At 40.2% G+C, this 15,810-nt stretch overlaps 1 protein-coding gene across 1 annotated transcript in view; it reads left to right on the forward strand.

Moving 5' to 3' along the window:
- The window catches only part of dis3l (DIS3 like exosome 3'-5' exoribonuclease), a 41,570-nt gene extending 26,265 nt beyond the window's left edge, over nucleotides 1–15,305 (forward strand). The window contains exons 11-18 of the mRNA XM_041789477.1: nucleotides 1,648–1,740; nucleotides 3,375–3,663; nucleotides 4,254–4,489; nucleotides 4,949–5,103; nucleotides 7,377–7,555; nucleotides 7,651–7,796; nucleotides 10,320–10,491; nucleotides 13,968–15,305. Coding sequence (XP_041645411.1) covers nucleotides 1,648–1,740; nucleotides 3,375–3,663; nucleotides 4,254–4,489; nucleotides 4,949–5,103; nucleotides 7,377–7,555; nucleotides 7,651–7,796; nucleotides 10,320–10,491; nucleotides 13,968–14,291 — 1,594 coding nt within the window. The 3' untranslated portion in view covers nucleotides 14,292–15,305. The remainder of the gene's footprint in view (nucleotides 1–1,647; nucleotides 1,741–3,374; nucleotides 3,664–4,253; nucleotides 4,490–4,948; nucleotides 5,104–7,376; nucleotides 7,556–7,650; nucleotides 7,797–10,319; nucleotides 10,492–13,967) is intronic.
- Nucleotides 15,306–15,810: the final 505 nt, after the last annotated feature.

Genomic DNA, 15,810 nt, shown 5'->3' on the forward strand with positions numbered 1-15,810 from the left:
GCAAATACTGGGAGAAAAGTGGCAAAAATGGCAAAAAAAATTGCAAAAAGCAGGATAAAAACATCAAAAATGGGTCAAAAGTGACAAAAAGAAGTGACAAAAATGCACTAAATTCGGCAAATACTGGGAGAAAAGTGGCAAAATGGGGAGAAAAGTGGCAAAAATGGTCCAAAAGTGGCAAAGCAGTGGCAAAGAATGAGTGAAAAATGGCTGAGATGGGCAAAAGCAGCAAAAAGGTGGGAAAATTGGGCAAAATGCATCAAAGAGTGGCAAAATGGGAATTAGGTGGCATTTGATTACAAAGGGCAGTTTAAATAGGTGAAAAGAGGCGACAAAAAAGCTAGAAAGGGGCAAAAAATTGCAAAAAGCAGGATAAAAGTATCTAAAGAAGTGGCAACAATGGGAGTAATATTTCAAATGCAGACATAAAAGAGCCACAAATCATCACAAAAGAGCCACACGTTGAGTGTCATTGCTTTAACCCATTCAAATGACTTTTCCTGCATGTTTTATCCCCTTTGCGCCACTCGTTTATCCATTTTTGCACTTTTCTTCTATTATTGCTACTTTTTAACCTCATTTCATGACTTTTTTTACACAATTTTTGTCAATTGTGACGATTTTTTTACTTTTTGCCCCTTTTTTTCCCCTCTTTACCATTTTTTGCTACATTTTAACCTCTTTTCACAACTTTTTGTCCCATTTTACCACTTATCACCCATCCTTGCTACTCTCTAACCTCTTTTCTCCACTTTATCTGGTCATTTTTGGAGCATTTCTGCCAACCTTAACCCTTTTTTAATTATCTACTGATTATGACAGTAAATTTCAGTGAAAACAGATCAAATTTTAAGTAATTCTAAAACTGTTTCCATATTAATTCTTTGTGGGAAGGATTTAACAGCTGCATACATTTAAAGCCAAAGGATACTCTTATAACCACAACATCTTCTTTCCTCCTTTTCTGATTTTAATGATCTTTCGGGGGCGGGACAGGAAGCTTTGGGGGCCTGATATGGCCCCGGGCCGCCAGTTGATGATCAGTGGTCTACAGTTTATTGTTAAATTTTTTAAAGCAGCTTCAGTTTGCTTAAAAAAACAAAAACTAATTTGATTTCTTTCTTAAGTTAAAGTTTTAGTTAAATTTAAGCAAAAATGTAAACTTTGTTCCTCATGTTGCCCCGGTGCATGATTTCTCTCCTACCTGGGCTTCCTCCCACGGTCTAAAAACATGCTCGTTAGGTTAATTAGTGAGTCTAAATTGCCTGTAGGTGTTAAAGTGTTTGTCTCTCTAAAGCCAGCCCTGTGATTGACTGTTAACCAGTCCAGGGTGTACCCACATCTCACCTAATGAGAGCTGGGATTGACTTCAGCCCCCAGCGGCCCTGAATGGGTTAAGCAGCAAAGATAATGATGGGTATTTAGAGCACTTTAAATTTTAATTAGAACTTTTCACCAGATTCCAGAGATTTTAAAAACTTTCACCGACATTTAATAATTCATGAAAAAAGCACTTATTCCCCAACATTAGCAACAGTTACTTAGCAGCAGGTATTGATGAAAATGAGACAGAACAGCAGACCAACTCTGATATCTACTATCTCTGATGCCTTTATTTATGTTTAATCGTATTTATCTCTTCCTCAGAGCGACCACCTACTACCTGGCAGACCGCAGGTATGACATGTTACCTGCCATCCTCAGTGCAGACCTCTGCTCGCTGCTGGGAGGAGTCGACAGGTGAGAAACTCTTCGTGTCTTCCTTTTTATTTACTCTCTTAGTGTCTACAGCATTTTTACATAGGGCTATCAAACAGCACCATTTTAATATGGTTCATCCCTAAACTGATAGTTAATGTCATTTTTAATCACAGGAAGTCAGTTATTTTCCATTTCAAAACAAATGAAATCCACACTGACAATGTTCTCGGTTTGCTTTAGGTTATCAAATAAAGTTAAAGAAACACATTTATGATGCAGACCTTAGGACAGATTATTTTAAAGCTGTTACACTTTTATAGATTAACCATTTAGACCTAAGGCTGCCAAGTAAACACCCACTAAAACCAGTAGTACTGTTTAAAAACTGTCTCCAAGACCTTGTGGGGCTTCTGGAACTCTGCACACTATACGTATCAGCACTTTTTACTGAAGTAAATACTGAAGAGGCTTACAAAATAATCTGAAATTTCAAACATCTGAGAAAACTGCCTTTGCCTTAAGTTGAATATTTAATATTAGTTTGTTAGATCATCAGTAAAACAAATCAAAATCATCAACATCCTCATTCAACCATGTCCCTGAGCCTTGGCTAGCAGGTCTCTCCTCTCCCTCAGGTTGTCAACTATCTTCTGTTCAACTTTCCAGGAAGTTGAACCCTTTCACCTGCCATGATTGATTGATGAGTGAGGAGCAGGCTCTGCTCTAAAAAGCTGACATGATAAATGTTGAAAAAGAACTGCATGAGGAAAGAAGATGCACAGTACATGCAGTTCATGGTAGAAGGAGTAGTTTGTTTACTTTCATTAGTAGTTTGTAATATTTTAATTTGTAAAATGTTATACCTTTATTTATTTTGACTCCATTCTCTAACTCAAACTCCATAGAGAACTTCATAACACGAACCATGGCGACTGTAGACATGTCAGTACATGACTTTTGTAGTTTTTGAAAATGAAACAACTCACTGCTGTTCTTTGTTCTTCTTTTAATGAAGAAATTTCATCAAGTTCTGATAAAACTGGTGCTTTCGCAGCATCCACGCTAATGTCTTCTGCCATAATTGCACCAGCCTCTTGTTGCTGCTTGCTTCCAGATGTTAGAGCTGCCCACGCCATAGGCACTAATGCTACCCCATACCATCAGAGATACAGGCTTTAGAACTGAGCCAGGAGAACAAGCTGGATGCTCCCTCTCCTCTTTAGTCCACAGGACACGGACTCTGTGGTTTCCACAAAGAATTTCAAATTTTATTCATGTGACCTCAGAACAGTTTTCCATTTTGCCTCAGTCTGTTTTAAATGAGCTTTGGCCCGGAGAAGACAGCGGTGTTTCTGAATCCTGTTCACATGTGAAATGAGACATTAAGGAGCAGTGGTGGACTGCTGGGAGACACTTCACTGGGTAGCATCCAGATCCCTGGTATGTTGAAACTATGGTGCATCTAAAACGACAAAAAGCACTCAATTAATGCCAATAAAAATTTAAACACAAGAACACATTAAATATGGGCAAGCAAGCTGGTAGAAAAATCTTGTAAACTGGTCAGAGTTTTTCGTTGTGATGGATGTGTTAACGCTGAAGGCTCCAGCTTTTGAATGCAATAAGAGGAAATCAGAGAGCGCTAGCTGTTCATTTCTGTTCACCTGTCCCAGGTATGCGATGAGCGTGCTGTGGGAGCTCGAGGCAGAGACCTTGGAAGTCACAAAGGTGTGGTATGGCCGCACAATTATCCGCTCCTCCTACCAGCTCCACTATGAGCTGGCTCAGGCACTCCTCAATGGAGAGGAAGCCACAGTACCGGAACTGACCAAGGTCACATCTGAGGAGAGGGATGCTAAGCTCGCTCAGCTCACACAGGCTCTGGAAATGCTAACACACGTAGCCAGACACCTGCGGGCTCAGAGGGACAGAGGAGGCGCTCTGGAGCTGGAAGGGGTGGAGGTATTGTGAATTTCTCATTCATATTTCCTCTGTTTTACTTTTTTAAGATATTGTCTTTGTGTTTAAGCAGTGCTTTTTTGCAAAAATGGTTCATTTAACTCTGATTTCAGAGATGTGCCAGTCCAGATATTGAAGATATTCTTAATTTACAGCTGTTTAAATCATTTGTCCCGTTAGACAGCAGACAGTACATGAAAATATACCTAAATCCTTTAAACCTCAAATGAAGAAACAAAATCACAAACTTGTGGGCTGAAAACAGCACAGCTATACTCAAACAAACAGGAAAGTGGTGATAGTACTGGCACGAAAATCACTCTACAAAGTAGAGATTAGGTGTAGCATTACAGACCATCACAGACGCTGAAAGCAAAAGTTCGTGCTTCTCACAGCTGCAGGGGCTTTTCAGACTTCCATGTCATTGGCTGGTTGTGGCATGAGTTTATAACAATGTCTTGTAAATCTTTTTTGGAACTGATATGATGTTAATGCTTGGCCCAGTAATCAAATCAATCAGTTGCATCCGGTTTTTAAATAAATCAACTCCTGAGTCCACACCTAATAAATACAACATATCCCTCCACCATAAGGTTCGAGCCCAGCTGGACAAGGAGAAGAACATCACAGCACTTGTCCCTCGTCAGCCTCTCGAGGTCCACGAGACGGTAGCAGAGTGTATGATCTATGCCAACCACTGGGTGGCACGCAAGATCCAGGAGACGTTCCCCCATCAGGCTCTACTTCGGTGTCACCCTCCACCACGGGAGCAGTTCTTCAGCCAGCTTGTGGAGAGTGCCGCGGCTGGAGGGTTCTCCATCAATACCAGGTGACTGAGCGTCTTTAGAGGCCGAGGAAGAGGACACACTTCACATGGACGTTGTTTGAGAAACAAAATACTTGCTAAAAATACTTGAATTAATATTAAGAGTGAAAATCAGTTTTTGGAGCAAGCTCCTCAGTTTTTAACTATATCAGGATGGAGACGCTCCATAGTCTGCTGCTCCAGTTGGCTAATGTGGGTTTTCTGTTGGAGGCAGCCCAGTCAGGAAGAACATGAATCAAACATGCGCCTGTATGATTGACTTAAATTGTTGAGGATATCCTGGATGTGGGAAATATCGAGTTGAAGTGTTGAGAATGAAATCACAGTCTTGATTCTCTTCTTGTTTAATGTCCCATATGTGTGTCTCCGGTTCTCCTGCATTCATACAATAACAGCAGCACACCGCTGATTGAATAATCAATCAGTTAAACCACACCTAAACAGGTAATCCTCTTCCTCCAGGACTAACAAGGCCTTAGCGGAGTCTCTGGACCGGGCTGTGGACCCCGAGGACCCTCTGGTGAACAGGTTGCTGAGGATGATGGCCACCACAGCCATGTCTGAGGCTCTCTATTTCTCTACTGGTGTGCTGTCCCAGGACCAGTTCTACCATTATGGTAAAACAGCCAACACCTCTACAGGATCTGAAGCAAAAACATGAACCTGTTCCACATTAAAGGGATATTACATTATTTGTGAAGTTGGGGTTGTTGAGGTACTTGGCAAAAGTAGTGGCATTCATCTCCAGAGATGTCAATGAGCGTCGCCCCTTCAAACAGAACTGCTTGGAGACACTAGGCTATACAGAGCAGCAGACGAGTATGGCAGCTCCGTCTCATTCAGTGAGTTGACAGTAAAAATGGGGCACTATTCAGCTACATCCTCTTTCACCTCTTCGTATCTGATCAGCTGTTTGTGTTTGCCAGTAACTAAACTAAAGCTGGTTACTTCAGCTCATTTTCCACTTTCATAAACTTACCTGGGTGTTAAATTTACATTTCTTCTGGTGAGTGTCAGGTTCTCCAATTTATCTTCAGAAAGTTAAAGAAAGTTGGTAAAATACTGGTGTTTAGTAGGACAGAGATGGGGAATGATGCAGGTTTCAGGCATCTGTCAACCGCTATCCTCCATCGGAAAAGGCCTAAAGAAGTTTTGGAGCTAAGTCCCACTCCTGACAGCAGCAGCTCTCGTGGACATGAGCTCACAGTTTATATAGCTACACCACCACATGGTTTGGTATCTCTCCTGCTCCCCAGTCTCCATGAAAGGTTCTCTCCTCTCTCTTTCTTTCTGTCAAGTCTCCATTTAGTAGAAATCCCGCTGAGTACTCCGGCTCATGAAAGTATCCCCTCATATCCACAGTACTTCATCATCACTCAAGTCAAAATCACTCATTTTAGTGTGGTTCAGCTGAGTTAGCTGTTGAGGGGGAGAAATCGTTGCCTGTAGCAGAAGTTCACATTCCAAGGTAGTACCAAACACAGAGGCTTTCTGGGTAAAAAATAAACCACTTCAAAAATTTTCCACATAGAGCACAGCTGAGCCAACATTGTCTCTGGAGGCTAATGGCACTACCTTAGCCAAATACCTCATACAACCCAACTTCAAAAATACAGAAATATCCCTTTAAAATAGCAGTTGTATACTCTTTAATGGTGGCAATGGATCAGTGGTAGAGACGCTTCTCTCTTAGGCAAAAGGATGGGGGAGCTTGTTTCCACCTCCTGCAGTCACATGTCAAAGGCCTCTGCTTCACACCGTCAGCCCTAATGTTCAATCCAGATTAATTCACTCAGATCTGGTTTGTTTGACGTGACCATGTTTGGATGAAAAGGTGGAACTGAGGAGAGTTAAGGGACCGTTCTAGCAGTGTACATATGTGCTTGTGACATTTTTTATCATCTAAATTTATTTAACCAGAAGTAAAACGGGTTAAGAATCCTGACCAAGACAGGCAGTGTATATTGTTAGTTTTTATGCTAACTTTTGCATGAAAAATATCATGTAAAATATATGAAAATAATATATTTATTATCTAAATAACCTGGCTTGGAGATAACCAGAATGCTAAACTAATACCTCATCAGAGTGTCTGTTAGTACAGACTAAAGTCTGCATTAAAGAAGAGTTAAAACTGGAAATTAGGAACATAAACTCACAAGGAAAATGTTATCTGAGGGAATAAATCAGTGAAAAATTAGAGCTTTCATACTAGAACTCTAAACAATCAGACTGCCTGTGGAGTCCCCCCTGCTAGCCACTGCAGTAATGTATGTTCCCCTTTAGCTTCAGACCAAGTGGCAACCTCCAGTTCTGAAAAATAAAGCCAATGCGGAAGTGCAAAAAATTGCAATACAATGAGTGTCAACTTTAGGCTGGCTGCAGGAACACCAGAAGTCCCGTCTGATCACCTGTTAAAAAGCCGGTTTCACACTAGAAATAAACTGGTTTACAGCCTGGCTCAAAAAACCAAACGTGTCTCATTAGCTAATGTCTTCATGTGCTCTCACTGTACAGGGGGTGAATTTTTTTGTACTACAACCATTGAGATTATATTTAGCAAAAACCTCACTGCGGACTGATTGCCGCGTCTCATTTGATTGACAGATAGCTCGACAGGCAGAAGCTATGTTTCTGTCAACCAGAATGCTAGCTAGCTGACAGGAAGTCGAGCTTAGTGGGCGGGCCGTTAGGTTGATCCAAAGTTCAGTTGAGACTGCGATTTAAATATGGAAGCCGCCGCAGATTGGTTTTAAGAGCCGTTTGAGTCTGTAAGCAGACAGCTGACGTCACACAGGGTTTGTCCAATTCTTTTACAGTCAATGCTTCAGACCCAGAGTCTTCACAAAAATGGCTCCAAAGAATTATGCTCTGTTTTTCTCTTTCTAAGGTTTGGCTCTGGACCGCTACACACACTTCACCTCACCCATCCGTCGCTATGCCGACATCGTGGTGCATCGCCTCCTCACAGCAGCCATCGCCATGGACCAGGAGGCGGAGCTTGTTAAACCACTGGCGGGTCACAAAGAGCTGGATGAGATGGCTCAGCACATCAACCACAAGAACCGGGTCAGAGCTGTTTCTATGATTCTCTGCTCTGGATCTGTACCAGTAGAACTCTTCTGATCACTGCTCTCTGGCTGGTCTCTGATTGGTCCATCCAGGCGGCGAAGCAGGCCCAGAAACTCTCCATCGAGTTGTTTCAGTGTCTCTTCTTCAAAGAGAGAGACCCCCAGATCGACCCACACTGTGTGGCGGACGCCATCATCTATGCCATCAGAGACAACGGCGTGCTGGTGTTTGTACCTGAGTAAGACAACGACTCAATCCTTTTTTGTGTGTGGGTGTGTGGGTGGGTGTGTGTGTGTGTGTGTGTGTGGGGGGGTACATAATGACACATTAACTCACTGAGTGCCAGCCCTTTTATAAAATGGAAAGTGGCTTGTGCCAGCGTTTTTGGCCATTTTGAGTCATCTTTCAAGACCCACAGAATATTTTGTACTATGATTCTGAAAACACCAAATAGCTCAAATGAAAGAAGAAACTCCCTGTTTCATCATTCTTGATTTATCTAGTTGAATAGAGGCTAGTTTCACCAAAAAAAACACTTTTTTTCTTGAAAGCTGAGAAAAATGCATTTTTGTGAAAGAGAGTCTATCAAGCAAAACAGTGATTTGAATGTTATAATATTGCCTTTAATGACATAAAAGACATCTGAAATTGTATTACAAATGTTATTTGATTGTAAAATAAATAACAATGCTTCCAGTCACTGTCTTGCCATTCACACTCTGGAACTTGACGGCCTCCACAGGACCCCCCTATACGCCCACATCCTCTCCTGCTTGTTGCTGTATGCATCCAGCTGGCGAGAGGCTGCCTTATTTCTCCGACGTGCGGGGGAGACCTCGCAGCATTCTTTAGCCTCTTGGTCGGCATAGACGGATAAATTAAAGCGCCGATCCCTGGACTCGCTGTCGTTCAGTGTGGGTTTCAGTGAGTAAGCGATTTCTCAGGCAAAAGTTTAAAGTTTCTTCCAGCGTCTAAGTTAGAACTTTTAGCTTAGACTACCTACGCAACGATCGCTCTGCTCTTTGACCCCAGTGTCTCCTGGGGTCCTGACTACGTATCCCAGAAGCCCCAAAATTACTCACATTGAGCGTGGGAGCGCCCCCTTGTGCCAGCCGCCAAAAAAAAAAAACTTTGACGTATATTTAAGCATATGGCACTCAAGCGTTGGTTTTTAAATGACGTATATATACGTCAATGGCACTCAATGAGTTACAGTCAACTATTTAAATGTTTTTGGTTTGTAGTTATTGTCAGTAGGAGATTGTTTTTGAACATTTTTATCAGCTGATGAATCCACATTTGACCCTTAAAGACAGAATTTGATTTGTTTCCTTGTGGCAGTAATAGAGCTCTGTGTTGTGAATATAACATACATTAAATGGAGAATGAACTATCGATATCAATAAAAAAAAAACTGGAGGTGATCATCTAAAGTCTGGCACAAACTAAAAGATTTTTTAAATCTCCATCAATTTGAAAATGTCAATGAGTTCACCCGTGATAAACTCACAGATTTAAAAGTTTTCTTTCTTAGTGTGAGCAGACGAACACAAAAACCCAACACTTGAACAGATTCATTAACCAGAATCTACTCTCAGAACTCCAAAAATCACTCGGTCAATGAGACTGTAGAATAAACAAGGCAGTGTGGCTCTTGAATTTCCCTTTGGATTAATAGCCATCGATCCACCCATTCATCCATCCACCCACCCACCCAGTCAACCAACCGTTAGCTACCTGCTACACCCATTGATGACTAAGCAGGCTTAATGTTGCTAGCTGTTAGCTGCCAGCTAACCATTGTCGTATAAGGCAGCAGGAAAACAAAACAGCCAAAAAAACCCACTAAAGTGGATATAATTAATTTAAAGTAGCTGATTTGGATAATATTTAGACTAAAGATAGTGCATCAGGGTCTATTTGAGATATTTAGAGTAGATCTATAATTCTAGATGTGCATTGGGTCACAATGATCTTCCTTCACCCCTTTTTAACTTTCAGCATGAGCAGACAGCCAGATGTTGAAATATGGTCTATACTTGCACACACTGTTCTAGTCCTGTTTTGGTGTTTTCTAACCCGGCACAGCAAATGGATTTGTTTCACACATCAATGTGGAAAACCTTCGATATACAGTGTTTGGGAAAGGGCAAAGGGCAGAGCTTTTGAAAGAAAAACTCGAGGAGTGATTGGATGAATATTCTGTCACATCTTTATGGGCCAACCAGAGCAACAAAACACGTAATAGCGGCCAGCGAGATGCGCCCCTATAGAGGGATTGAACTCCATTAGAGCTGCATAACACGACTGTAGACATGTCAGTACACAACGTTTTTAAAAAGAAAACAACTCACTGCTGTTCTTTGTTCTTCTTTTAACCAAGAAATGTCGTCAAGTTCTGATAAAATTGGTGCTTTAGCAGCATCCATGCTAATGTCTTCTGCCATAATTGCACCGGCCTCTTGTTGCTGCTTGCTTACGTCACGACTTCGCCGCGCCAGAAAGTACTGCCCCAGACAGGAGCTTTGCAAGATGGATTTGCTGGTGAGAAACACAGAAACGGGCGTATCCATCTGTTCTGCAAGGTTACGTGTGCTCCCTATGAAAGGAAATTTAAAACTTTGATGTTTTCTGTTTTAGGAGACTTTTAGCCCAAAAACTTTGCTGTGCAAATGACTTTATCGTTGGGTTGGACCCAAATTCCCTTAAGTTTCCTCTACATTAAAGTAGAAAATATCAACTTTGCCTGTTCTCTCTGCAGGTACGGCATTAAAGCTCCGGTGTATCTGAAGAACCGGGAGGGTCAGGTGATCTCTGCAGGTAAGGACGGCAGCTGTGATTGGCAGAGCGGCTCGGTGAGACGATCATCAGACCACATCAGCACCACCTCAGGCGGTGGCACCTCCACCTTCAGACTCTTCAGCCACATCACTGTGAGTCTATAAAGGTTTATGAAAGACGAAACTATCGGCTGATTTTTTTCTGTTCAGTTTAATAGGAGTCAGTGAAGTCCTGTGAGGTGAGCAGGGTTTGAAGATGGAGACAGCTCCAGGAGGGATGCACTCTTTAGTCACATCTGTGCTCCAACCAGAAACCAGAAAAACTGATCCACACACACTCACTTAACAGAGTGTCTAAAAATCTTCTCTGGAAAAAGGATCGTTTTCTGTTGGTTTAAGTACTAAAGACCAACACGCACAGGAAAACCTCCATTTTTAAAAATACCTTCTCAGGTGTGGATGAGGCCTCAGCCTCTCTGTGGCCTGTAACACCACTGCTGTGCTTTCTTCTTTATGTGTTTTTGTAAAAGGGGCTTCAGATGCTCTTCCAGGATTCCCCTGATCCTTAAAAAGTCTTAAACTGGACATTATAAATTTAAAGCCTCACAAATTCTTAAAAAGTCAGATTTTTAGCAGTGAGAGCCCATTTATTTTGACGTGTCTTCATCCAGTCTTGGTCTTTTAGCCAAAGTTTCATGATTCTATGATTTCTTTTCTGTGCTTTTCAGAGTGATAAAGGTTGCTAATATTTAGAAAATCTTTCTGAGCAGTGTAAACAAGTGAATCTCCTCATTTAGATCAGAGTATTTCATGTTTGTCTCTTTGTAAGGTTGGCTTCAGATAGTCTTTATTTTTTCGTAGGGATGCACGATATTGGATTTTTACCGATATCCGATATGCCGATATTTACAGATTCATTTTAGCCGATAATGATATTTAAATGTTTTACATAACTGAAAATTCAGTCCTTTGAACAGAATTTAAGGTTTGAGGATGATAAAAGAAGCAAACTTTTCTTAAAACACACTTAAAAGTTTAAAGAATGAGGATAAATAAAGATCTCAACTCACATAGGTCTGCTGGTCCAGCCGAAAACTCCGCTCATGTATTAGTATGTATGGCCAAATTTTACAGCTGATAAATGCTGATATTCACGGCCAACATATTAGAAATTTTGATATCTGCCAACACGGATATCAGGCCGATAATATTGTACTTCTTTTTTTTAGGTGTTAAAGCAGTAACAGACCTCTCATGTGTTTTATATGAAACCAGGGTATCCGCGGGGTCTTGAAAATTATTAAAAGGTGATAAATCAATTTCGGGAAAATTAAGATCCTTAAAAAGTATTAAAAAGTCTTATCACGACTTTATAAAGTCTTAAATTTTGGAAGTATTTTTTCTGAATTAGCTGTCCAAGAGTTTGAGTCCCAAAAACATCGTGTGTGAATTTATTCATTTTTATTAAAAAACAAAGATGAACAGGTACATAAAAAACTAGGCTATTGTGGGTGCATTCGTAAATTGTCTCTGAGAGCGCCAGAGTGGGTGGAAGGGTGGGTGGAAATTCAGAAGCCCAAAGATTTACTATCCCAGCCTCTTTGAATTTTGTTGTATCATAGTGGTCTATAGTCTTTATCACAAACTAAAACTGTTAAAAATATCACTGATGTAAATGGTTACAGCTTGGAGTGGCGGTGAGGTATTAAAAAATATTGAGAAGGTCTTGAAAAAGTCTTAAAAAGGTATTAAAATTAACTTTAAGATTCCTGCATATACACTGAAAACACAGATGGGATCAGTGGTGTAGAAAATGGATGGATAAAACCTTTTAGATAAAAAAAATGATAAAAGTAACATCAGCTTATAAAAGAAGCACTGATTTTTTTTTTTAATTAATAATCAATAATCTTGTGTTTCTGAATTACTCCAACAGATTTGTGTATAAATATTCCCCAGAATTCGGGAAGGTCAGTGTTACATGCTGAAAATTTCCTGGAGGACCCCAGACCCGTGTTTTATTCTGTAGTGCTTGCTGTGATTAAAACACTCTGCATTGTTGTAAAACTCTAGCCCAGTTTTCTGACATCTGGACTACCAAGTTGGCAACTTAAAAATGTGTGCAGCCCACCCTTACTTTAACAGACCCTCCTTGACAAAGAGCATTGTTCTGCTTTTAACCCTTTATGACCTACCATAAGAACAAGTCCGCCACAGCATATCTTTACATTTTTACATGCTGGAGTGCCATTTTTTTGAGGATTTGAAATGGCTATTCATCAGTTCAACCCTTAGAGCCCAAATTTTGATGATATGTATGTTTTAATTCCATAGTAACAAAATAAATTGCTCAAAAATGCAAAAAAAAACAAAAAAAAAACATGGAAAATGAAAAGCTTTTTTTTTTTTTTTACATATTTTCCCAAATACAGAGATGTCTTAGCTGTATCTCTTAAAATTGTTATTGTAGAAAAAATGCACATGATCATTTCAAACCACAAAAGCATTATTTTGAGTATGGTCATAACTACGTTTTTGAAATACACTCATCCTTATAAACTGTTGCAAAAACAAAAATAAAATGAAATTGTGCTCAATTTGTCAGAAAGACAGCATCTTTTTAAAAAACAAACTATTTAGTGCAGTCAGATCTCTAAGTGTGCCAGATTCTTTGAGCATATGTGCGTTTGCAAAAGACCATGTTGAAACAATAACAAGTGCAACTGCAAGAAAATAACACAATTATAGCCTGGATATATTATATTGTTTTTGATGGGTGCACTTTATACCACATTTCTGCAAAAAAAGGAAGGATATTTGTGCAAGGAAACAGTACTCTGGAATACATTGAATGCGCGATGTGTTAGTGTTACTCCGCTGGTTTTATATGCAAAAAGAATTATTGCTCTATCTCATTTGGTTACAATTCCTGGTTACGGCGATCCTGTAGGTTTTAAAGGGTTAAAAACTCAGCAGTTTAGGGCCAACTGAGCACAGCTGCTAAAATGTGTTATGATGAATATCACCACTCAGCATAATGATAGAAAAGAGGCACTGAATGTGCCAGTAATCATTAAAGTTTGGTGTTTATGGCCAGAAATGTCTTTGTCCTGTACCATTAGACATTTCACAACAGAAAATTGAATCAGAAAATTCAGTCCTGGTCCGGTGTCGTGATAAATCTCATATCTCTCATTTTTGACTATGTTCCATGACAAGAGTGGTATTCATTCTTCTCAGTCCAGGTTTTAAAAAGGTCCAAAAAGTCTTAGATTTGATTTCTAAAAGTGTGTAGGAACCCTGTCCTCAGTGACCATCTGGTGGAACTAAAGAAAGTAAAACCAGAGGAATTTAAATTAATGGAAAACAGTTGAGCTGTAAGCCGTGATCATCAACATTAACAAAATAATTCAAATATTTCACTTTGAGACAGAAAACTCTAGAATATGTGCAAGTTTCACTTTTTGAATTAAGTTCCAGGAAAAATGACCGAATGCTCCTGTGTTTATTTAGATAATAGCTGCTTTCTTGCAACTTTGTGACTAACCTGATACTCAGAAATCCTCCCTAGTTTCCATTTCGGATGTGTTTGATTAACCTACAGGTCCCGTATTGTCTGCTCTCCACAGGTTCGTATTTCAGTCCACGCCACTAATTTCCACGCAGACACTTTGAACCTGGAGGTGATCAGCAACAAACCTCACAGCACCACCGAGCCTGAGAAGCCCCGCCCACAGGGCCGCAGCCAGCTGGTGCAGGAGGTGGTGCGTCTGGCAGAGGAGGCGAGCCAGCAGGAGAAGGAGAAAGAGGCAAGGAGACCCAAACTGTCGAAAGAGGAGAGAGAGTACCGGCAGAGTAAAACTCCAAACCTGTACTCTCTGTTAGAGGAGGTGAGAGAGCTCGCCTTGATCGACCCGGAGACGGACGCACATGCTTGTGCGACCACCGCCTAGAGCTGCTGTGACAGATTAAGATAATGAACTACTGCCGATGTTTTCTTCAAAAAATCTTTGAAAAGACAGAAGTGAACTTTAAAGGTTCACGGATATTAGCTCAGATCCTCAGGTCACGCCTACCCATTCACTCCCATGCTGATGGTGAAGGCTGCTGTAGAGTGGTCATCAGTATAAACTCATTCAGTCATACACATCCATACACCACTGACAAACGTGGAGTTCAGTGTCCTCTCCAAGGACACCTGCAGTGGTCCCTGTAGAAGAGAATATCCTCTAGTTTATGCCTCACATTATTAAAGCCAGCAAAAAAAATAACAGCATGCAGCGTTACAAACAAAGACATCCAAGAACATCTAGCTTATTAAATTCTTCTAAAAACTGGCCTTTAGCATTTCCATATCCTCACTTAACTTCTGCTGCGTAGGAAGAAAGGATCAGGATGGAATGAACCCTTAAAGGGGACAGAGTTAACCTTCACTGCTGGGCCAAAGATCAGGCTGAGACAACAGCATCATCATGACTCTTCCTTCTTCTTCAGCAGTACAGAGCAATGCAGTACAGAGCATTGCATCAGTGTACTCCTTTTACTTTTCTAGTCAGGCTTTTGCTTTACTACAGCGGATTAAAAATGGGTTTACTCTACAGAGATAGAAAAATGAGTTGATATTCTCTGTAAACCTGTGTTACAGCACTACACCACTGAACACATGGACATGTGACTGCAGGAGCTGAGGATCAAACCTCTGACCTTCTAGTTTGGATGATTTACTACCTACTGATCCACGGCTGAAAGAGCACAAATCTGTCAGAACATCTTTTATGATCAGGAGACTTTGTCTTTATTCTGATATCAGATGTTCGATTTCCTCTGCAGCTCTCTGCATCATGCTGACAATATTTCTTTCTTTACCATCTGTATAGTAAAATCTTTGTATTGTTTTCAGAAGAGCTCAATAATGAGCAGTGTGAATTAATTTTACAATTAAATGATAAAAAAAAATAAATATTCAGATTCTGTGAACATGTCTGTGATGGTTTTCCGGGAGGTTAGAGGTTTTAAGTTGGGATGCACATTGTTTTTGGGGCTTTTATGCCTTAAATCAGGGGTGTCAAATTGTCAAAATGATTAAATATTATAGCATCAGTGTTGCTGTGTCCATGTCAAATAAATGCTAAGTAAATAAATAAATAAATTAGTTCAAAGGCTCAAAATCTGAGATAAAAAGCCTACTTTATAAGTCCTAAAGGTCAAAATACAAAATTAAAAGTCAAAATAAGGTTTTCAAAAGGTAAATATATGAGAAATTACAAAAGAAATTACAGGCTACAAATGCTGTAGTGTGTGGCAACGGTTTACTTGCTTCATACTTGTCCCTATACAAATATACATTAAATAAAAATAAAATCATGAGTTTAAAGGTCAAGTTAGAAGATATAATTCAAAATTGTGACTTTAAAAGGTCAAAATATGGGATAAAATTCTCAATCAGGAGTTTAAAAAGTAAAAACATGGGAT

This window comes from Cheilinus undulatus, linkage group 1, assembly GCF_018320785.1.
Source record: "Cheilinus undulatus linkage group 1, ASM1832078v1, whole genome shotgun sequence".
Taxonomy (NCBI): Eukaryota; Metazoa; Chordata; class Actinopteri; order Labriformes; family Labridae; genus Cheilinus; species Cheilinus undulatus.